Consider the following 24,786-nt stretch of genomic DNA (forward strand, 5'->3'; position numbering starts at 1 on the left):
TTTATTAACTTAATAAATTCTTAAAAACAACATCATGTGATTAGAGTTAGACCAAGAAAAGTTTGCAGCGATTTTGATAGCCCACGCAGTGCAAGTGTTATTTATAAAATAAAACTGGCACTGCATGGGCTATGAAAATCGCTGCAGCCTTTTCTTTGTCCAACTTTCTGTTTTTGTGTCAGCGTTAAGTGTCGGGTTTAAGAATTTATTAATTTAATAAAATTAGGTTTATCATTTTGTACAAATTTAGATAAAACAAATTGCCCTTTTGTGCACACATCAAAAATGCATAAACCACTCTCACGTATTGTCACCCTCAATAACCTATAACAACATAATACACCAATATATCTCAATGACAAAATTGCTCTAAATCTATTCACTTCCCGTTTTGCTAGTTTTAGACACCATTTTATACGGACTCGCCTGCCTCGCATCATATAAACGGCCTCGGAGGTCACGCACAAGCCCGTATGCCACTTAACTCAATAAGTCCATAAGTCCCCTTGGCATTATATTTAATAGACTATGAAAGGGAGCACAGCAAATGGATCTTCCTGTGGTGAACGGAAGACGGCCATTGGTCCAATTGGCTGGGCTGTTCGCCAATCAGCGACATTTTACATTCGTAATTCGAAGATGTTGGGTGACATAATTTTTTGATGGCGTCAGGTGGATGATGTTTCTTGGAAGTTGTGTGTAGGTAGTTAGGATTAGGATACTTAGGATCTGCCTAAAATATTGGGTGTTGAATAGGTATAGCCATGGTAGCCTGGTAGCATTTGAGGTTAGACAGATTATGTTGACGTGGACATTTGAGGTTCTTGACATAGATAGGTACCTACTGCAACTGCACGGTAGTCACAGTACTAAGTACTTTGATTTCATCGTAATTCAGATGACGTTATGCAGCGCCATCTATGTCAAAAGTTAAATTGGTGTTGTAATATGATGCACTACAACGCCCTCTATGATGAGATTCTTAAAGCCGTAACAGACTACCGCACTATATCAGTCGCTGTCTCTTATGGGTGCGACTTGGTGTGTACATATGTACTTTTTTTTTAATTAGGTACGTAAAGCAGAATAACATTCGATTGAATTTTAGCAGGCGTGGCTCACTCCGCGATTTCGTCGCTTTGCAACAGGTAGCTACAAGTACATCCGTTCCACACCAAGTTTGGTGGTTAGCTGGTTAGCCATAAGCCGTGTCGCCACCTAGCGGCCATATCTGTCCTGATCGTAACAGACGTGTTTTGTTAGAGACTGCGATCATACTGGTTAGAGAGTGTCTTCTGTACCTTAGTACTATTATTTATTCTGTGATTTTAGTAATAAAACAAATATATTATTGAACAGTTGTATTGTAATATTATAAAACCTTTATACATTATTAACTATTTTATGTACAATATTGCTCATACAATGAAAATGGAACACTGTGCAACTGTTTCATACAAACTAGCCCGTTTTTATTGGAATCTTAGAAGGCCTCAACTCTGGTGACGAGTTCGCCGATATTCTCTATCTCGCTCTTGATGACGTCGCCGGGCTTGAGGTATTCAGGGGGGGAACGGTACATGCCTACTCCTCCTGGGGTCCCGGTTAAGATAATATCCCCTGGCAATAATGTCATCACTCTGCGAACAAAATGTTTTTTTTTTAACAGCCATCTCATAATAAAGCCTCATCCATAGCCAGCAAAATAGGTTTGCTAGCTATGGATGAGGTCTTGGTGGCTCAGATGGCAGGCGCTGGAGTATCGATCCAGAGGCCGTGAGTTCAAGTCTCACCCAAGACAGTAATTTTTCCACTTTTAAATTTATTCTAAGTTAAGCTATTCTAATACTCTTAATAGCATCGTTCGCAGACGTTTCTGCTTGTTAAAACTTTAAAATGATTAATTCTCAAAAAAAAAAGTTTATTCCAATACATGTGTGAGTGCCAAAAATCATTGATTTGTAACGAAAACCTGAGCCCAGAGAATATAATGGCATACCTGTGATACATGGACTTACGGGGCAGGTGACAGAACAAGGAATAGAAAGAGAAACAGATAGGCAGGCCAAACGTACGGAGAAAGATATTGAACACTAAGCGCCACTTGCACCATCCCACTAACCCGGGTTTAACCGGTTAAACCTGGAGTTACCATGGTTACCAATACAATTACTCGGTTAACGGTTTAACCGGTTAGCCCCGGGTTAGTGGGATGGTGCAAGTGGGCCTTACGAAGTCAGCCTCTTAATGACATCTTGTATCTTATAGACAAGTTGATCAGTATTGCTGGTCTGTTTGACCACACCGTTGACCGAGCTCTGGATCTTCAGAGAGAGGGAGAGTATGTGTGTGACAGAGACAGTACTTACGAGGTGAGTCTCTCAATGACGTCCTGTATTTTATGCACCAGCTGATCAGTATTGCTGGTCTGTTTGACCACGCCGTTGACCGAGCACTGGATCTTCAGAGAGAGGGAGAGAGAGTATGTGTGTGACAGAGACAGTACTTACGACGTCAGTCTCTCAATGACGTCCTGTATTTTATGCACCAGCTGGTCAGTATTGCTAGGTCTGTTTGACCACACCGTTGACCGAGCACTGGATCTTCAGAGAGAGGGAGAGTATGTGTGTGACAGAGACAGTACTTACGAGGTGAGTCTCTCAATGACGTCCTGTATTTTATGGACCAGCTAGTCAGTATTGCTGGTCTGTTTGACCACACCGTTGACCGAGCACTGGATTTTCAGAGAGAGGGAGAGAGAGTATGTGTGTGACAGAGACAGTACTTACGACGTCAGTCTCTCAATGACGTCCTGTATTTTATGCACCAGCTGGTCAGTATTGCTGGTCTGTTTGACCACACCGTTGACCGAGCACTGGATCTTCAGAGAGAGGGAGAGTATGTGTGTGACAGAGACAGTACTTACGAGGTGAGTCTCTCAATGACGTCCTGTATTTTATGGACCAGCTAGTCAGTATTGCTGGTCTGTTTGACCACACCGTTGACCGAGCACTAGATCTTCAGAGAGAGGGAGAGAGAGTATGTGTGTGACAGAGACAGTACTTACGACGTCAGTCTCTCGATGACATCTTGTATTTTATGCACCAGCTGGTCAGTATTACTGGTCTGTTTGACCACACCGTTGACCGAGCACTGGATTTTCAGCTTCTGTGGGTGGTGACCCACTCGTGTCCATGTTGCTGGCGGTCATACATGGGGTAGAACGTATCCAAAACGAGAGAGAAATATAGAAGGAGAGAGAGAAAGAGAGATAGTAAAGTATACTTACGACGTCAGTCTCTCAATGACATCTGGTATTTTATGGACCAGCTGGTCAGTATTACTGGTCTGTTTGACCACGCCGTTGACCGAGCACTGGATTTTCAGAGAGAGGGAGAGAGAGTATGTGTGTGACAGAGACAGTACTTACGACGTCAGTCTCTCAATGACATCTGGTATTTTATGCACCAGCTGGTCAGTATTGCTGGTCTGATTGACCACACCCTTGACCGAGCACTAGATCTTCAGAGAGAGGGAGAGAGAGTATGTGTGTGACAAAGACAGTACTTACGACGTCAGTCTCTCGATGACATCTTGTATTTTATGCACCAGCTGGTCAGTATTACTGGTCTGTTTGACCACACCGTTGACCGAGCACTGGATTTTCAGCTTCTGTGGGTGGTGACCCACTCGTGTCCATGTTGCTGGCGGTCATACATGGGGTAGAACGTATCCAAAACGAGAGAGAAATATAGAAGGAGAGAGAGAAAGAGAGATAGTAAAGTATACTTACGACGTCAGTCTCTCAATGACATCTGGTAGTTTATGGACCAGCTGGTCAGTATTGCTGGTCTGTTTGACCATACCGTTGACCGAGCACTGGATCTTCAGAGAGAGGGAGAGAGAATATGTGTATGACAGAGACAGTACTTACGACGTCAATCTCTCAATGACGTCCTGTATTTTATGGACTAGTTGGTCAGTATTGCTGGTCTGTTTGACCACGCCGTTGACCGAGCACTGGATCTTCAGAGAGAGGGAGAAAGAGTATGTTTGTGACAGAGACAGTACTTACGATGTCAATCTCTCAATGACGTCCTGTATTTTATGGACCTGCTGGTCTCTTTGACCACGCCGTTGATCGAGCACTGGATTTTCAGCTTCTGTGGGTCACCGATTTTGTCGCTGGTGGTCATATATGGGGCAGAACGTGTGCAAAACGAGAGAGAAAGATAGAAGGAGAGAAAGAGAGATAGTGAAGTATACTTACGAGGCGAGTCTCTCAATGACGTCCTGTATTTTGTGCACCAGCTGGTCAGTATTACTGGTCTGTTTGACCACACCGTTGACCGAGCACTGGATCTTCAGAGAGAGGGAGAGAGAGTATGTGTGTGACAGAGACAGTACTTACGATATCAGTCTCTCAATGACGTCCTGTATTTTATGGACCAGCTGGTCTGTTTTGCAACACCGCTCACAGAGCACTGGGTCTTCAGCTTCTGAGGGTCACCGATTTAGTCGCTGGTGGTCATACATGGGGCGTGATAGAACGTGTCCAAAACGAGAGAAATACAGAAGGAGAGAGAGAAAGAGAGATAGTGAAGTATACTTACGAGGTGAGTCTCTCAATGACGTCCTGTATTTTATGGACCAGCTGGTCAGTATTGCTGGTCTGTTTGACCACGCCGTTGACCGAGCACTGGATCTTCAGTTTCTGCGGGTCACCGATTTCGTCGCTGGTGGTGATGCATGGCCCGATAGGGCAGAAGGTATCCATCGCCTGAAAAGAAAAACCGGGCAAGTGCGAGTCGGACTCGCGCACGAAGGGTTCCGTACCATAATGCAAAAAAAAAACAAAAAAAAAGCAAAAAAAAAACGGTCACCCATCCAAATACTGACCACTCCCGACGTTGCTTAACTTTGGTCAAAAATCACGTTTGTTGTATGGGAGCCCCATTTAAATCTTTATTTTATTCTGTTTTTAGTATTTGTTGTTATAGCGGCAACAGAAATACATCATCTGTGAAAATTTCAACTGTCTAGCTATCACGGTTCGTGAGATACAGCCTGGTGACAGACGGACGGACGGACGGACGGACGGACGGACGGACGGACGGACGGACAGCGAAGTCTTAGTAATAGGGTCCCGTTTTACCCTTTGGGTACGGAACCCTAAAAACAACATAAAAAAAAATTAAAAACTACCAAGCAATGTAGTTGTTTTATTTTATTACTTCCTATCCTAATGTTCCTATGGCCCCTTTATGCATTTTACTAACACTCCTATGGATTATGTTGGTCCGAAATAAACAATTTTTAATTTTTTGCTATCCATCAGATTCATTATTAATGTAGCTTCCAAGATCTGAGCCACAGCAAAATAGGTAAGTATTAGAGGGACCCGTTTATCAAAAAGCTTTTAACTTGTAATACAACTGGAAGTCCCTTTGTATTGCTTTGTAAGCTGTCAAAAAGTCACATCCGCTTGTTACAAGCTATATAATGCATAATTATTTTCCTTTGTATTTTCACGGAAACGTACGAACGTGTCTTGCTATTTCGGTTAGTCTCGGTACAAGAAATACTGAAGACTGAAGTACCAATACAAATACGAACGTTTTCGAGAAAATACGAAGGAAAACAATTATGCACTACATGAAGTCTACATCTATACACACATAAAGTGTCATTCTATGGAACTTGCTAAATATGTAAACAAAACTTACTAGTAAATTCATCATTCAGAGACAATTTCAATATGGCGGTTTGTTTACATAGTTAGCAAGTTCCATAGACTGACACTTTACTTACAAAGCCGGTAAGTTCAATTTAAACTTATAAGGAAAAATCAAACGTAATTAAATCAAACTCGTGCTCTGCGGACGAGGTGTTCAAAATTACCTTCACACGCTCTTAATCTTTTAACCATAAAGTCGCGTCAAGATCATTTTGAACACCCTTAGCATCTTCTGCTGCTGACTGAACAATTAAATCACAAATAGATGCAACTCTTTGACAGTCTGTAAGCGTCAGGACCCCTGGACCACTTGAGATATTTGATGTTTAGATAATATCAAAATACACTACCTTTTTGCTACTATTTGGTACCTAACTTCAAATAATTAGTACCTCGATTGACAGCGAAAACCCGAAGAACTAAAGTGGCCATACATTCTGACGTCAGGATGTCTGGACCATTTTTTTTACATGGTTTGAGACAACACAACTACATGACATGCTAGTAAACTTTACTACCTTTTTAGTACCTCAACATATATTTTTTTCCATCCTTTTTGGTATACCAGAAAAAAAGAATGTTCAAAAAAGAAATTTTATATTAGGTTTTTTTTGCTATGTATAGCTTTTGTTTTTGGGGTAAGTATACATAATATATTTATGATTGTGGCTATAAAATCATACACTTAAATAAAAAGAATCATTTTATTAACTAGAATTGAAAGTAAGTACCATCGCCCACACTGGTAACTGTACATCGGTGAACCTTATGTCTTTGTAATAAGGTTCAAAAATATACAGTTAAGAGTGTTGTTGTTTGTACATGATTTAATAATAAAAACCACATTTCTTGGCGTGATTTTAACGCGGTTTACATACTTATACTTGTCACTTGATATTTATAAGATTAATAGTCCTTTTATTTGTAGGTTTTTTTATTTTTTCGGTAGTTTTAGTTTAGTATTTTTAGTTATTAGTTTAATTAATTTTTGTTCGTCATTATTATTTAGTTTATATTTATATTTAAGTATAGTCCGTGGCGTTCACGTCAAAAAAGTGCGATTTACGGCAATTGATGATGATGTAATTTCCTTTTGCAGAGTTGCTCCTTTTGACTAACAGATTGATTTAGGAAGGGGAGCCAACCAAATTTTTCATGCAAAATTTTGACTTAAGGGGGTGCCCCCCGAAATTTGTAAAAAAATAAGTTTTGCTATGTGCTCAAGTTTCGTATCATTTTCGGGTACCTAAATCAAGTATGCTAAATTCATTTCTGATATTTAATTTATACGGTTTCATAAAAATAATAATTTGCCATTTTATTTTTTTCCGAATAAATGCCTAATTTTTTCTAATTTTTATATATACACATAAAATAAAAATTGCATGAAAAAGCTCTACTATTTCTCGTTATAAAAAGTATAGACATGGCATATTTATTTATAAAAATGTAGAGAAAAAAAAATGAAATGCAGACTTACTTTGGACTACCAGCTCACTGAATAGTATACAAAGATGAGTTACAGCTATAAGAATTACGGCGTTTCATAATGATGAGATACCCTTTAGCATAGTGAGTCCTTAGAACCCTTCGATCATTTTAGAAACGGGAGCCACCTTGATTTTTGGTGCGGTGTGGATGATTTGTCCCATACAATCATAAATTTATGAAAGCATCTGTTTAGGTTTCTGCATTAAGTTTGAAGTCATTATCGAGTTAATCAAAAGAAAAAAAAGGGAAATAGACTAATAATTACATTATTTCGTATTTTAAAGATTTTACTACCTATATATTTATTTTACTACCTATATTTTGACGACCGGTCTGGCCTAGTGGGTAGTGACCCTGCCTATGAAGCCGATGGTCCCGGGTTCGAATCCTGGTAAGGGCATTTATTTGTATGATGATACAGATATTTGTTCCTGAGTCATGGTTGTTTTCTATGTATTTAAGTATTTATATATTATATAATTATATCGTTGTCTGAGTACCCACAACACAAGCCTTCTTGAGCTTACCGTGGGGCTTAGTCAATTTGTGTAAAAAATGTCCTATATTTATTTATTATTTATTTATTATATATTTGTAAACACTCTTTAACATTGCTTATGCTCGTCATTGCCAAATTTTTTTTTTTGTTCACATTAATGTAACATAAATATGCCATATGTATACTTTTTATAACGAGGAATAGTAATTCCTCGTTATAAAAAAATAGCCTTACTGGGCTTTTTCATGAAATTTTTATTTTTGTGTGCATATAAAAGTATTCTTATTTTACAGGCTTTTATTTTTCAGGTTTATTCGAAAAAAATAAAAATACCAAATTTTTATTTGTATTTTTTTTAAATTATTTATACAGGATATAGCCATTGGAGAAACCCTGAAATCCCACGTAGGGTTACTTCTAAGAAATGCTCTAACGGTAATATTTTTTAAATTAGATCAAAAATAAAAAGATAAATTATCAAACAAAAGTTATTTCCAATAATCGACAACAAAAAGAAACATACATCTTTGGCAGTGCTTTTGACAATTTTTTTGAAAATGTGCGGCAATGGGCAATGGGCGGCATGACATTTGTCAAAAGTCAGAATCTTATTAATGTCATAAATAAAAAAGATAATCAAAATGGTCGAAGAAGGTTTCATACTATTTATTACCTCAGGATCTACTAACACATACAGGTTGCTCCAAAGTAAAAAAATCATAATTTGTTAATTTCTTCGTAACCGCTAAAGCCTGACAACAGTTTATTTGACCCTCGCCATTTTGCGGATTTTCAATGGTACTAATTTCTTTTACTGGCAACAAGTACTCTTTGACAACGAACGTTGGATGTCATCGAATGTCACCGATGTAAACAAACGGAAAATATCTACGAATATATTCAAATATAAACGGTTTTATTACAAAAATGCCAAAAAAAATTACCAGAGATGCGAAAAAAATTTTAGTGAATGCAATCAAATACTTACAGCTTAAAAAAGACGAAGGATTACATAGCATTCCAATAAACAATGTTTTAAAGTTGGTTGTTGACATGACCGGTATTGACATTTTATAGTGCGGTTTTATTGAACTGGTTAGTTGTTAGGTTTAAACTTTAATATTTCATTTAAGGTTTGTTTGTTATGTAGATCGACGATAATAATCCTGTAATCGAATTGGAGACTGAACGTTTTATAATCGAGGTTGGTGGTCCTGAAAGCGACACAACATCTGATGAAAATCAGACTTCGTCAGAGTAAGAAGACGAAGAATATAATAATATTGAATATTTAGAATCAGATTTTGACAAATAGGTAAATTGAAAGAACCGAGTTCTCTGTAAGCAATGTTTTGACATTATACGAGTATCAACCACGTATCAACATGAAGCCAATGCCCACTACCCTGACTATACATGACGTACGCACATTATTGCCATACGTAAGCTGTTTGCTGCGACACTATCTCTGGGTTAAATAAACTGTTGTCAGGCTTTACACCGATTATTATGATACTTTGTATACTGGTTCTAAATACCCTAATGCATATGTACATTTCGGCTTTGTCCAATGGCTAGGGACACCCTGTATGAAACCGTATAAATTAAATATCAGAAACGAATTTAGCATCCTTGTGTTACACGAAAATGACACCAAACTTGACCACATAGCAAAACTTTTTTTTTTATTAATTTTGGGGGGCACCCCCCTTTAAGTCAAAATTTTGCATCAAAAATTCGATTGGCTCCCCTTCCCAAATCAGTCTGTGAGTCAAAAGGAGCAACTCTGCAAAAGGAAATTCCATCATCATCATTTGCCGTATAATTAAGTGAACACCAGGGACTATAAAATTATGAGTATTATAAGATTTCTTTTTTTAAGTGTATCTTTTTTCTGGGTCGCCAAAAAAATAAAAATAAAATATATGTTGAGGTACTAAAAAGGTAGTAAATATTTACTAACATGTCATGTAGTTGTGTTGTCACAAACCATGTAAAAAAAATGGTCCAGACATCCTGACGTCAGAATGTATGGCCACTTTAGTTCTTCGGGTTTTCGCTGTCAATCGAGGTACTAATTATTTGAAGTTAGGTACCAAATAGTAGCAAAAAGGTAGTGTATTTTGATATTATCTAAACATCAAATATCTCAAGTGGTCCAGGGGTCCTGACGCTTACGACAGTCTGATGGACAAACGGACATTGGATCAGATCGGCTCAAACTTGAAAAGTAACAATGCCAAACCATGAAACCTTAATAAAGTACTCCGTTTTTAAAGATTAGAGTTTTTCTAACCTTAAATAAAGTAGTGTTAACTTTTTCTTCCGAAATGTTAGGGTTCTTATGATATCTAATATTGCGGTGCAATAATATATAAACGATACTATAATTCAGTGCATAAGTAGTTACTCCGATTTGGATCAGATTTAATTTTGAAGGTATAAAGTTACCACCACTTCTGAGGTTATAAAATTTCTAATCTGAAAAAAAAAAAGGACGGAAGGAGTAAAAATCGCGTTTTATACTCACATTAGCAGGATAAACAGAGACAGAAACAGAGAGGGTAGGTACTTAAAAAATGTCAAATTGCGGTATCCATGTAGCAGCAATTACAAAGAGCACGAAGCAAAATTGAATTAACCCGTCTAATGGCTGACCTCACAGATTTATTACTTTCTATTGGACAAATTAAGGTAACGAGGTCGATATAGTACGGCCAGCGACCTGTCGGTCTAGCATGACTTGCGTTCTCGCCCGCGACCCCATACATCAAGCGCGACTTCAAGTATGGACTCGCGCGCGAGAACGCAAGTTAGGGCTGATTTAGACGGCGCGCGAACTCTCATGCGATTTTAGTTGCATTGCGGACTGTTGGTTACGTCCAATTCAACCGACCGATCAGAAACCGCAATGTAATGAAACTCGCATGCGAGTTCTCGCATCGTCTAATTGAGCCCTTATGCTAGACCGACAGGTACTTTCGTACATTGACCTCTCACTACATGTGACTAAAGTTGAGCTACGGTTTTACTCCAGTAACTAATCATTAGTATCCATACTAATCATGGGTAGAAAAAAAGGGTACCACCGGGAAGGGTCGCGCAACCCACGACAACGCTTATTTTCAATATCTAGGCCGAGTACGGTAAATGATTAAAGATACTTAACAGTCTTGACACTAATCTTGCCAAGCTCCTGCACCAGCTGTCCAGCATTCTTCTCCTGCCAATCCCTGGCAATGATATCCTGTCATCATCAGGCAGGGTAGGAAGTGGGTAGGGTCGTTAAGAAAAACACTTGTCAAACTTGTTGTAAGTCACGTTGTCATGGAGTCACAGTCACAGTTTCTGTGACAATAGTCTTGACTTTACCTCTATCTATCTATAAACTCAGGGGTCGAAAGCTTCTTACCTTGCCAAGCAGGAATTGTCCAGCATTTTTCTCCTTCTGCCAATCTCTGGCACTGATATCTTGAGCCACGGTGTAACCGGCAATGTAGTCGAGAGCGTCTTTCTTACCTTGCCAAGCAAAAATTGTCCAGCATTCTTCTCCTTCTGCCAATCCCTGGCACTGATATCTTGAGCCACGGTGTAACCGGCAATGAACTCGAAAGCATCTTTCTTACCCTGTCAAGCAGGAATTATCCAGCATTCCTCTCCTTCTGCTAGTCTCTGGCACTATCTTGAGCCACGGTGTAACCGGCAATATAGTCGAAAGCATCTTTCTTACCTTGCCAAGCAAGAATTGGCCAGCATTTTTCTCCTTCTGGCAATCTCTGGCACTGATATCTTGAGCCATGGTGTAAACGGCAAAGCATCTTTCTTACCTTGCCAAGTAAGCGCTTGTCGCGGAGGCTTCCGACAGCTGAAGAGACCACAGCTCCGGCTTATAGCTGGGGCAATAACTGGACACGCCTCATTTAACAAGCACCTATTAACCCTACGTGTTACAGATAGCCCCCTCTGCAGAGCATGCATGGAGGCAGAGGAGACAGACGCCCCCGTCATTCTCAAATGCCCAGAGGTGGCAAAATACCGGACACAACACCTCGGTTCACCGGGGTCTCTCCCAGAAGTCGTTGGCAACGTCAAGGGTCTGCTAGGCTTTTTGGTAGAGTTGGGTTGGCAAGAATAGTGCCGCCAACCCATCACGCAAAATAGGCGCAATAATATGACGTCGAGTTGCGGAAACCAAGCCCGCGAAAACCTATAACCTATATACCTTGCCAAGCAAGAACTGTCCAGCATTCTTCTCCTCTGGCACTGATATCTTGAGCCACGGTGTAGCCGGCAAAGTAGTCGAGAGCGTCTTTCTTACCTTGCCAAGCAAGAATTGTCCAGCATTCCTCTCTTTCTGCCAATCTCTGGCACTGATATCTTGAGCCACGGTGTAACCGGCAATGTAGTCGAAAGCGTCTTTCGCCTTTACGTCGCTCGCTTTCTTGCCGATGACTACGGTTAGTTCAACTTCCCAGTCCACTTTCTGTAAGAATTGTAAAATAATAGGTTAAGGATTTGAAAGCAAAAGCAAATAGAATAAGTCATCATAAGTAATAATAATAAGGGGTAGAGTTAGTAAGTACCTAGACTTAGCTCACGAGATAAACGCCATGTGGGATGTTGACTCGACGATCATTGTTCCTATAGTCGTGTCAGCGAACGGTCTTATAGCGAAGAGTCTCGACCAACACCTAGAGAGACTCTCGCTGGGTGGTTGGATCAAGGGTCAGATGCAGAAGGCGGCAATTTTGGACACGGCGCGTAGGTATAGTACGTCGGTTCCTCACTCTGCGGCCCTGACCACCGGCAGCTTGGGCCCTGCCTCGCTTATATATTTTTTTGTAATGTTTTGTGAGTGTTTTTATATTGTACTTTAATACTCACATTGTAAAACCCTAACCTAAGACCCAAGTTAAATAAAGCAAAATAACAACGTAAATTGTAAAGTGCATTTCGTGTAAAAAATTTCATGTGTTAAATGTTACTTAACATATAAAAATAAATTGTATAAAACTAGAGAACTCTGAGGAAGACTTTGGTCCCGGCTAAAAAGTACAGTAGAGTTCATAAATATGTATACATTTCTTCACCTTAATCCATAGCAATAAGATGAAAAAATGTATACATAATTATGAACTCTTGTAATAGGCGGAGCGCCGGGGGTGGAAAGGGGGCGATTCAGTAAACACAGTATACCGGTTGACAGATGTAATACCTTCCAGCTTGTACACTGTACACTGTACAAGCTGGAACTGTACCAACTATTAAAGGGGTAAATGTACTAGCTCCACTCAGAACGAATCATATAAACCCAAAATTAAGGATTCTACAAGTATCAGACTATAGTCGACAGTGCGTTACGGCTCTTAGAAGTGACCTCAACGCAAATGGGGGTCTGTCACGAATACTCCCGTTGTGAGTCTTCCCCCCCCCCCCCCCCCCCCCCCCACCGATTATTTCTATTTCAACTGCACCATTATCTGTCTCGTGTCACGTCCCTACCTACTTGCCACCTACGCGGTATGAGTTACATGCTCAATTTGCTTCAATAATTGACCCCAATTTGGCGAGAGAGGACCATGTGATTCATACATTAGGCATCTAACACAATAAGCAGTAGAGTCAGACCGAGAAAAGTCTGCAGCGATTTTTATAGCCCACGCAGTGCAAGTGTTATTTTAAACGTCGAACTTCTATGAAATTATGAAGTATAAATAACACTTGCACTGCGTGTGCTATCAAAACCGTTGAAGACGTTTCTTGGTCTAACTCTAGTACTTATCTACACTTATTAATTTTTTTTTTACACTTTTAACAAAATTATAAAATACATAGCTAAACTATGCATAAGTTGCTATACAAAATACCCATATGAGTGTGCTTATAATTAACAGTGTTTCTAATTTTTTTTCAGGATCCTACTATTAGACCTGAGCAGCAGAGCAGATCTTTTGTGCGACGTAGAAACATCATTAATATCGTCGGGTGACAAGCAAAAGTCACTAACTAACACCATTGAAATTATTGGACAATAAACCGTGTTACAAGTGTAATAAAGTGCATTGTTACTTAAATTTTTTGATAGTACTTAGTGACTTTTGCTTGTCACCCGACGATATGTGGGTATAGGAGCTAGTGAACACCGCCGCAAATATCTGAGGACTTGACGCGAAAAACGACAATAGAAAATGTCCTTATCTTCCTCTCTATCCCTCGAATATGCAAGAGTGATAGAGGAGCAGATATTTCGTTATCTGCTCCTCTATTTTTTCGATATGTGTTTTTACAGGGACACCCTGTTAACCCTTTTCCAGGCCGCACCAACTTACAAGGTTTTCCCAAAAAAACCAAATATATTCCAATCAATCCAGCTTTGCTGATTAATTAGAACATTTCTCTAAAGTCGAGTCTAATTTGAACCTTAAATCGGAATACTAAAGTTGAAATCCTATTGGCGCGTATGTGGTCGATAAATCGTACTATGCCTGGAAAAGGGTTAATGGCACTGCACTTCAATATCTCAAATTAGTAATACGAACCGATGTAGACTTCCGCAGTCGCACCGCATCCTTAGGTCCGACGACGCAGCTGGGAAACTTTCCGAAGATCATCGGCACCGCTGGAGGCGTCAGGTTCTGCTCCTTGCAATGGTCCTTGTAGTTCAGGCCTTAGAAGAGATATGAGCCAAATATATTACCATTATATAGCTATCCAAAGCGTGATCGGCAACGGCGAACCTGGCTAATTCCGAACGCGAGCTCTGGGACCTCTGGGCTATAACCGCAAACACCGAAGTTCGCAAATGGCGGGTATCTCTCTCAGTCACTCTAATTACGCCTTAATTGGAGTAAAAGAGATTGAAATGCCCGCAACTTCCGAACTTCGGTATTCGCGGTAGGCCCTCTGATATGGCTTACAAATCCGAACTTACTTTTAAAGACTATCGCACGGGGGGCAGTAAAACGTTGACCAGAACTATATTATAATTATATTACCCTTATAAACTGCTGGCGAAACTAATCATTCTTGGATAGGGATTTAGAGGGCGATCGCAGTGGAGTAATAATTCCGGAGCGATAAAACATATAAATATGAAAATCTACATATTACTGAGAAATGTAATTTTTTAATAATACTGATAGAGTACTGTCTGTAATACATCTATTAGACTACGTCTTCAAGTTATTTAACCTCTCAATGGGTCTAAATTTGCCAGACAAAATAGTACATTGTGCAACATGGGGCGTAAGTTAAATATTGCAAACGAGAGTAAGTTAAATCGCGACGGCTTGCCGGAGCGATTTATAGACTCGAGTTTGCAATATTATTACGCCCCGAGTTACACACAATGTTTTTCATCACACTTGCGATACAAAAATTAAGTATAAAGACAAAAAACTGTTAATTATGGCACTAGAAACTTCATAACACCCTAGGGAGAACGCTTTTTCTATAACTCCCGCTAAACCTGCGTGCAATTCCACATTTACTGAGCGAGTGTGATGAAAACGAATTTAACGTTGGAATCGGTGGATAGCAAGGGGTAAACGTGATACAGTACGGTTACCATCAGTTTGTCACTGACATAAACGCCGTCGAGAACGTAATTTACTTTCTATACATCCCGTTTGCACTAATATGCGAGTGCGAGCGAGATGTATAGAAAGTAAATTACGTTCTCGACGGCGTTTATGTCAGTGACAAACTGATGGTAACCGTACAGGTAGCTAGCGTAGCTACTACCGAAAATACTCTACTGTCAAAGTACAACTAAAGATAACTAAAATGGCTCTCTATTTACTACCAGCAACATTTTTAGGCTGCCATTCCTGAGCGCCTTTTTGATGAGATAAGCGGAGCTAGATGAGACATACGGTAATCCAGCTGAACCGAGAAGAGAACCGCTATTGGTTGTTTCTCGCAGGTCTCCTCCCATCTCGCCTTAGTGGAAAGGTAGCCTTACTGGTAATTAGTGGACCTTATTTCTATGCAAGGTTTACAAAATATCAGTTAGAATGATGCACTTATATCAATATGTGACGCCCCACGGATAAAGGTACCTTATGGCGGTTGGTGCTTACGATATTATTAACGCCGCTCCAATATTATTGCGGCGCTATGCGACGTAAGCGCCAGCCGCCATAAGGTACCTTTTGCCGTGGAGCGTCACATATAAATAATCAAAGCGAAGATAATGACCTCAGTAATACATCTTATCTTCAAAGCATCTTTAGGGCCTATGACGCAGCTGGCAAATTTGCAGAACATCATGGGAACGGGAGGGGGGGTCAGGTTGTGCTGTTCGCAGTGGTCTTTATAATTAAGTCCTAGTGCAAACCAATCGTATAAATAAAGAAATATGATTTGAGCCTAATTTTATAAAGGTACAGCTACCACATGGGGATGTTAGCCATTTAGGGTCCTATTAGCTGAATTGGACATCCCATAGCGCAAGTATTGAACAACCAATTTAGCTAGGACTCTAAATGGCATAACAATCGCGGAGCGTGATGGTACAAACAGTGTCTAGTCAAAACAGAAGAATCTTTAATCTTTTTACAGCACCATGTGCCCTATTGTCCATAATTATAGTGCTCCATCTAAAGAGCCCTTTGAGAATTGTAGAGGTGTAAGTATAGCACGTAAGTACTAATGTTTATATGTGTGTAATCTCTAGTATATAAGGCTAACGTACTCCAAATAAAGAGAGTTCATCTATGACTTTCGTTGTTATCACTTGTCTCCAACTCCCGTCCATACAGAATGTTAAAAACGTTTTACACTTGTACCAACCTATATAACTACATACTTAGATGTTATTTTAGCAGTGACAATGACAATCTCAAGTGTTTTTTTGATATCTTGATATATATACCGTGATATCTAATGCAATTTTATCAGTATTCTGAAGATCAAACAATCCAATTTGAATATGTGTATTGCTAGCTTTAACAACAAAGTCGAAAGACAAAGTAAAAACCTTTGTAACAGAACTTATTATGCACTGACTAAGTATTTTTGAGAGTTGCAAGGTAGTATAAATGTGCATACCTATGCAAAGAACTTTATCCATGCCAGTAATTGGTGCCTCGAGGTTAACTGATGACAGCGGAATTAATGCTTCCTTTGTAGATTTTAACCTGAAAGTCAAAAGTTTTTTGTCAAAAAATATTTTTTTTAATGCAAACTTTTATTGCTGGCTGTACTTTTCTTTTAACAGTAAATAAATACTCATCAAGAAAATTATAACATACACCATAAGGTTAAATTGTTTTATTACAGAGTTCCTATGGTCACTTTTGGTCTCCATCATCAGATCAGCTTGGCTTGCCAATACTTACGCTATGGAATGTCCAATTTAGCTAGAACCTTAAATGGCGCAACAATCACGGAGCGTGACTGTACATCACATGAATTTCATGAATTATTGACCCCTCTCCCCCTCCTTGCCACATAAGTTCTTTTTGGTTTAGCACTATGCTGGGTATGATTGGTGGTATTGGTGATTTACAGGATCAATTTCCATTAAGTATTGCAGGACTAAACTCCTTTTCAAGGTAATTTTCACCTGCAATAATATGTTACACAAGGAAGGCCGCAAAAATATCTGACACGATCTTATTTGTAGAGCCATAAGAACGTGTCACATATTTTTTGCGGCCTTCGAAGAGTAACATACAATTAATTGCAGGTGACATAGGTGAGGGTACATAGTATAAAAGTTTTTAGGAACAAAAATGTTTTTAGTACAAGCTTTTATCACTGACTGTACTTTTCTTTCCACAGGCAACTAATACTCATTGAGACAATTCTAACAACCCCGAATACTATTAGTTTGTGTTGTTTTATGACAGAATTCCCATGGCCACCACCTAGGGTTGCAAATAGAAAAAAAACCAAATGTTTTTTTTTTTCAAACATATGAAAAAAAAACATGAAAAAAAACCTGGCACCATGGTTTTTTTTCTAAATTAGGTTTTTTTTCAGATGAACATAAATATGCCACAATAACGGTTTTTCGTGATTTATTTATATAAGTAACTTAAAACTAAGTAATTTTTGGGGAATCCCTGAATTCCCCGATGCGGCGACGAGAGGCGTTGGTGTTGCCAACAGTAAATTGCGATAACTACCACTACAGATTTCATTTATGTTGTTATTAATCAAAGTTGTTAAATTAAATTGGTTTAATGATTAACATAAAGTCTAAAAGTCCGCCAACTTCGCTCTTCTGGCAATATGTCTCTGTCCATCCCTCCTCACCGAACCGGGTTCATGTCGAATTCGTTCACTGTGCAGGTGGCGCGTCTTTGGAACGGACTTCCTTTCAACATAAAAAATGCGCCTAATAAGTTCGCTTTCAAAAAATCCGTACGTGCTTTCTTTGCTAGCAGAATGAAAAAATCTTAGTGTATTATATATTAGTTTCATAATATGTTTCGTCGTTATTTATATATATATATATAGGTATATAATATATACATGTACATATATATCATAGTATATTTGTATACGTAATTAATATGTTATTCGTAATTTATTGATTGTTTTTGCTGTTGTAATTGTAGCACCGCTCACAATCTCTCTGCTTAGCCTTAAGGTTGACTGGTAGAGAATGCCTTATGGCATTAAGTCCGCCTTTTGTACTATAAGGTTTTCTTTTGTGCAATAAAGATTAAATAAATAAATAAATAAATAAAAATAAAACAACCGTATAAAAGTATTAACTGCCTTGCAAATTTTGAGTTTTCATACTTTTGAAAAAAAAACGTACTCCAGAAAAAAACGGTTTTTTTTCATGTTTTTTTTTCAAGTCAGAAATAAAACCGTTTTTTTAAAACCCTATGGCCACCTCCTGTCTCCATCATCAGATCAGTTCCATGTCAACATTATATTGCATTGCCATCCAATTTACAAATGTATGTAAAATTTCAGCTTAATCAGAAATCAGGAAGTGGGTCAAATTTAGCATCTAAGATTTGGCCCACACTTACAGGGCAAGTTAAGTAATAAAAGCTGGTAAAAACTAAAATACATGTCCAGATATTAAAGAAACGGTGATAAAATCAACATTTATAGAGTAGTTTAATCTACTTCTTGATAAAAGTGACATAGATAACAAGAATGCTACAAAAATATAGATATCATGCTATTGTGTATAACATGTTGTTTATCTATTTGATTTTCTACCTTATAGCAATGAAAATAGGGTTGATATTACAAGTATCATGTAATCAGTAGAAAATTAAATGGATTAATTGCCAAGCATACACTAACTTTAAGGTAGGTACTTTGAGCAGGGTTTTAGAAGAACAACTAAAGTAGTTAAAAAAAAAAATTGTTACAAAGTTAAAGCTGCTATCGTTCAATATGATTGGGCAAAATAGCTTTTGTTTACCTTGAGCTCTCAGAAAATTATCTTAAGTCTAAAAGATAATTGATATTTAGGGATTGCCTTGATGTTGATGGTAAAATTATCCATGTAAAACCTAAACACCATTTACATTTGCCCCGGGCAGGCCTATAATAAAACCGGGATGAAACCACAGAAACCCAGATGTGAACTTTTGTGTGTTTCTGTTGCAACAAAAGGTTGTTCCAGTCTGTTTTATTACCTTCCCTACCCCTTATGATGATAATGATGATGATGGGGACCATTTGTGTGTAAGAGATTTACGTTTATTTATATGGCTCAATTCATGCATTTAGGCTTATTTAAGTAAGTACTGAAGTACATGTATTAAAACTATTGAGGCAAATGAACAGTTTCGTAATAAAAGAGTATTAAGGAATCTTGAAAACTACACTTTTGTAGCAACTACACAAGGTTTACTTTCGTTTGAACAGTGTAGGTACTTATACTTATAATAAATATACAATACTTACTTTTTCACTTTTTCAATATCACCACTCTGCAAAATACCCAAGAGGGTAGAGGGTAAACAGCAGTCCAATTTATTTATATCCACAACATTATCTCCTTCCAAAAACCCCACCCTTACTTTGGGGTTGGAATTCTGCGAGAACTGAACGAGTTTCATGTTTGTGGCGGGAGTTACTGACAAATGTCTGATGCCGGTTGCTGCCGAAGCACTATTGACTGTTTCTCTGGGTAAAATGTGACTTTTTATTGATGATAACACAGTCCGCGACAACAGTGTAGCACTACGGCCCAGCAACGCATTTCCAGCCATGGCCAAGGTCAATTTATTCACGGAATTACGTAAACAGTATGGTTATGATTTTAACTAGGAAGGTTTTAATTGTTACGTAACAGCCGGTTGACGCCAGCCGTTTGGTACAGAGTGCAAGATCTGTTTAGTTGGATGCTGAATACAGTTATGATTAGGTACTTTAGATTAAAGTAATAAGATAAAAAATACTAATAAACAGAGTTGTTTTTATTTTTTACGGCGCTCCTTTCATTTATGGTTTCCGAACGCGCTTACATTCTTATTTCTCATTTCGGTTATTTCGCATAAACTGAAATAAGAAATAATCAAATAAAGCATTGCCCTTTTTTCACAAAATTATATAATTGGGTAACTAACAAACATAACTTTATTTACATAATGATAAATGATATCTAGTGCAAGTTGTGGTACTTAAAATTAGTATCTGAACGATCTTCTCATAACAGCTGTTGCAGAACGTTCCGTTCTACGTGAATATTTTAAATGTCAATTTAGTTTTTAATAAATTAAAAACGGAACGTTTTGCGCTGTTTTAACTATAGTGTAAATAACATTATTTGCGGTATTTGACACATTATGACTGACGTATATAGAGATGTAACTAACGCAAATCGATTGTCACAGCAAGCGATTACGATTGGATGGCACGTAGACTGAGGTATCGAATTGTGACGTATAATGAATTTTTATTTGAGATTTAAATAAAGCTAGAATTATATGGTTTTCCCGCAAGCTACCGGTCGGTCGGTGTATTTAATACACCGACCGAGTAGGTCGCACCCATTGTCAAAATAGAAACTAACTGGGGATCTATTTTAAAGTTTATTTATGTTATTTCTGTGTCAAATTTGTTGTCTGTTAAGTGACGATAAATATATCCATATTTACAGTTAATTATCTACCTTTTCCTTATTTTTATTAAAAGAAAAATGAAAAATTCATATCGATTTACTTAGACGACTACCGATTCATAACGGTGGTGTCCGGCCAACCCTAAAATTAAAAAAAAAAGACGTAGAATGTAAACGTTCGCAGTGCAGTTGTTTTCCTTTGTGATTTCGATGTGCAAAACATTTTACGTAGTATTGCTGTTGTGAGTGACAGACGTCAAATACCGCAAATAATGTTATTTACACTATAGCATTCAGATTTATTTATTTTCCTTAGTATCTTATTCTGGTTTGGTTTTAGAGACAGGGCGGCGTTGGTACGAGTATATAACTGGATCTGGCATGAAAGGTGGGGGGAAGTGACCAAACAGGATAGTCTTATGTACCTTTCAGTAGGAGTAGCAGCGAAAGAGCTTTTATTATTTGTCCTTGTCAGTCTCACATTTTGTTCCCCACCGTAAATTTAGTATCCAATCATATACCACGCGTATACCACTTTATAGGATCCTACCTTCTATGGACTCTATGGTCATATAAGTGATATTTGGGGTTTATACAATCTGGGAAGCTATACCTGAGATAAGTGGACAAAAGCAGTAACCATAAAGAAACTGTACAGGTATTCAAAACATTCATTCAATTGAACATTTTATTACTACTTTGAAACAAAGCTATTTTAAAGAAATACTGTTTTCTAGTATAACAATTCCTTTTCTTTGTAATTTTGCATATCAGTACTTAGTATTCAAGTTCTTACAGCTGGCTTCCTTCTAGTGGCATAAAATTCATCCCTTGTATGGTATGGTGTATATGGATCCTCAACATAGTACTTTGGCTTTTTCCAACACTTGGTAACCATCTTGTCCAGCAATTTAGTTTGTGTACCATTTGTAAAGACATGCTGGCGCAGACGTCTCCGCTGCGGTGGTGATTTCTTCCACATTTTCTTATGTCTACCAATCATTGGCCTGATCCAAATACCCCAGTGTAGTCTGAAGAACCTCTTTACGGCTGCCTTCACAGTTTTCCTCTTACCCTTTTTAAGACTGAATTTAGTTACAGTACGTACGGGCATTGGGGATATATTGTTGGCGATTTGTAGAATTTGGCTGTTACTGATCAAAGACTTGCAGGCTGGAACATTGTACACTTGTCTGTGAAGAGTTGTGAAACTTCGCACATCTCTCGCGATCCTGGCAGCTTTGCATTGTTGCAACGCAAGAGGCCGTATACATCGAGCAGCTGAAAAGACAAAATTAACCTCAAACAGCTGTCAAACGTAACACAAAATATTAGTTTTTACAGGGCTTATTTACAAGATTTAAAGTTCATTAGTCTCATTACAATCTTTAATCAAAATTGCAACAAACGTAAGTTATATCATACCTGATATTAGAGTACGAAGCATGATTTTCTACGAAATTTAACTATTCCATCCAATATTATGCTTGATGTTGAAACGAGTTGACATTTGTGTGCAATGCAAACTGTCATCTTAGAATACAAGGTTTTTAGCCTAGTACTTGTGATTTCATATTGTTCAATAGTGCCTTTAGTATTTCGATTTAAGTTTCAACTTGCGGTAATATACAATGATGTCCTATTTTTTACTGTTTTCAGAAACTAATCAGTCAAATACAAAGGATTAAAATCAAAGCTAGAAAATTTTGGTCATGCACCTCAAAGCTGTAGTATTTTAGTCTATGGTCTCTTTTTTCTCTAGTCTCTGATTTTTGACAGCTGCAGTGGAAGAGATTCAAGCCGAAAATGTACAAATTTACGAACCATTTAGCCAACGCAAGGTTGGTTTTGGTATGTAATTATGCGTATTTTATTGTTTATCATGTAGGAAATCCTAAACTCTTCTTTATAGTTCATAAAATTGGCATATTTTATTGATTTACGGAACCTTGTTTTGCCTATGTTTTGGCGTTCGCGCTGACGATTTTCATTGATTTCGACATCATTATCCAGAACTTGAGCTTCCTTATTGATGATATTTTTGGAGAGCCCAATTTGGATATTGTTGTGGCTTACATAACAACCGTAAACGTCATTTTCGTAAATAACCTAAACACTGCAATTGATGGCACTAACTTCGTGATGTCACTGACCAGGTTACCTGACCGGCTATACCAACTAAGCTCATTTTTCGGCCATTTTATTTAAACTTGTTCCCTAGATTTTTTTTCAATTTGTGATTTTTTATGTTACTTCTACTCAGAATCATGAGCTCCTAATAGGGTAAAAAAAGTGTCTTGGCAAATTGTACTGTGTTTAAGTAATCAGTTTGCTCATAGCACTCTACGGTTAATCTATATTACTGACAAATTTCAGGTACGCAAGCAGCTGGACGGCACCTGCGCCGCCCTGGTGCTCATGCGCCAGCGGCGGCCACTGGGCACCAACCCCCCGGAGAATTGCCCGCAGCCATCGCCTCCGCCCAAGAGTCGGAAGCTGCTGTATGGCACGCTAGGGGCTGTACTGCTCACTGGCGGCGCCATTGTCTATGCCAAGTAGGTTATTCTTTAAGGACAGATAATATCAAATACAACAAGCCAACCTGGTGCTTGGTAGGCCCCTGGCCTACGTCCCGGAGAACTGCCCACAGCCAACGGCTCCGTCCAAGAGTTGGAAGCTGCTGTATGGCACACTGGGGGCTTTGTGTCTATACCAAGAAGGTTACTTTAAATAGAGTGAGGCAGATGTAGAATAAGAATGCATCGCGCTTTGTATGCTAAAGTAACGATAGTACTGTAAAAATTTAATTCATAGTGTTCACGCAATTTTCCGGCTGAATGTACCATCGCCCACCAATGACCTTTTATTTATGTAGACGTGTGACATTCATGGTTGATAAAACTAAAATTTGATCCAACGATTTTGACAACTTGACAGGTTGGCGTCACCCATACGACTAACTAAATATAGGTTCCGGAACCTATATTTAATGGCTCACGATCGTGCGCCTGGTACCATATCTACCTCAATTTACTTACCTGTATGTCGCCCACACTGTTAACTGTCCATTGGTGGACCTTATGCGTTTTGTAATAAGGTCCCGGTGGACCTTATTACAAAACGCATCGGTATGTGGACAGTTAAGAGTGTACGCTACGCGATATATGCGAGCGGGACAGCAAATTATTTATGCACGTGCAATAGAGATCGAAATGGCAGGTTGATGTACGAAATTTTTCGTGCTCAACGTCCCCACTTTAGATGAAGTGCATATAGTTAAACAGGCAAGTAAGATTCTACAGTTGATATTGACACGAATTTTATACCATATATGTACACACTCTTAACTAGCGGATATTCGGTTACTATCCGGTATCCGGCCTATCCGGCCATTATTTTAACATCCGGCCGGATACCGGATAGTATCATTGCTTGATTTCAGAGTAAGTAAACAAAATTGGAATAAGTAACAATCACGGTCATAATCATAATCGTACTCGTTTATTATTTTAAAACAATTTAAACATTCCACTTGCACGCGCACTCATTTCGAACCTATAAATGAGTCCGCGCTAACGTTCACTACGAAACCGGCGGCCGGATACCGAATATTCGGCCGATGGTCAAGCCGAATATCCGGTATTCGGTATCCGGCCAAACAACTATCCGTTGCATCTCTACTCTTAACTGTCCATCAATCGACCTTATTACATAAGGCATAAAGTCCACCGATGGACAATTAACAGTGTGGGCGATAGTACATTCAGCCGCAAAATTGCGTGAACACTGAATAACAATTTTGCAGCTCGCTGTACTATAGTATTTAAAGGTTGTTTTCTTTTCAGGAACAGTCCCGAAGCCCGCAGCTGGGTGGAAAGCAACATGCCTTTAGCAAACGACTTCATCGCACTAGTGTACCAGGAGAACACAACCTATTGGAAGACAGCTGTCGATAAATTCAACAGTATCACCACTTCACTCGGCCACGTGATGTTCGGAAAGGTAATGTAACTG

The 24,786-nt window shown here is 38.6% G+C and overlaps 3 protein-coding genes across 3 annotated transcripts in view; 1 reads left to right on the forward strand and 2 right to left on the reverse strand.

Moving 5' to 3' along the window:
- Positions 1-1,348: 1,348 nt before the first annotated feature.
- On the reverse strand, positions 1,349-20,087 carry LOC134801042 (fumarylacetoacetate hydrolase domain-containing protein 2-like). Its single transcript, XM_063773567.1, has 6 exons — positions 19,614-20,087; positions 16,779-16,867; positions 14,267-14,394; positions 12,046-12,210; positions 4,614-4,780; positions 1,349-1,640 (listed from the first exon to the last, which is right to left on the reverse strand). The coding sequence occupies exons 1-6, from the start codon at positions 19,919-19,921 to the stop codon at positions 1,484-1,486; spliced, it is 1,014 nt and encodes a 337-aa protein (XP_063629637.1). The 5' UTR covers positions 19,922-20,087; the 3' UTR covers positions 1,349-1,483.
- A 1,419-nt stretch (positions 20,088-21,506) lies between these two features.
- On the reverse strand, positions 21,507-22,318 carry LOC134801055 (large ribosomal subunit protein bL35m). The gene is made up of 2 exons (XM_063773583.1): positions 22,198-22,318; positions 21,507-22,053 (listed from the first exon to the last, which is right to left on the reverse strand). The coding sequence occupies exons 1-2, from the start codon at positions 22,217-22,219 to the stop codon at positions 21,557-21,559; spliced, it is 519 nt and encodes a 172-aa protein (XP_063629653.1). The 5' UTR covers positions 22,220-22,318; the 3' UTR covers positions 21,507-21,556.
- Positions 22,319-22,444: 126 nt separating this feature from the next.
- LOC134801020 (MICOS complex subunit Mic60) overlaps positions 22,445-24,786 on the forward strand; it is a 37,420-nt gene continuing 35,078 nt past the window's right edge. Inside the window, exons 1-3 of the mRNA XM_063773519.1 lie at positions 22,445-22,623; positions 23,149-23,327; positions 24,618-24,774. Coding sequence (XP_063629589.1) covers positions 22,579-22,623; positions 23,149-23,327; positions 24,618-24,774 — 381 coding nt within the window. The 5' untranslated portion in view covers positions 22,445-22,578. The remainder of the gene's footprint in view (positions 22,624-23,148; positions 23,328-24,617; positions 24,775-24,786) is intronic.

Source organism: Cydia splendana, chromosome 21 (genome assembly GCF_910591565.1).
Source record: "Cydia splendana chromosome 21, ilCydSple1.2, whole genome shotgun sequence".
NCBI lineage: Eukaryota > Metazoa > Arthropoda > Insecta > Lepidoptera > Tortricidae > Cydia > Cydia splendana.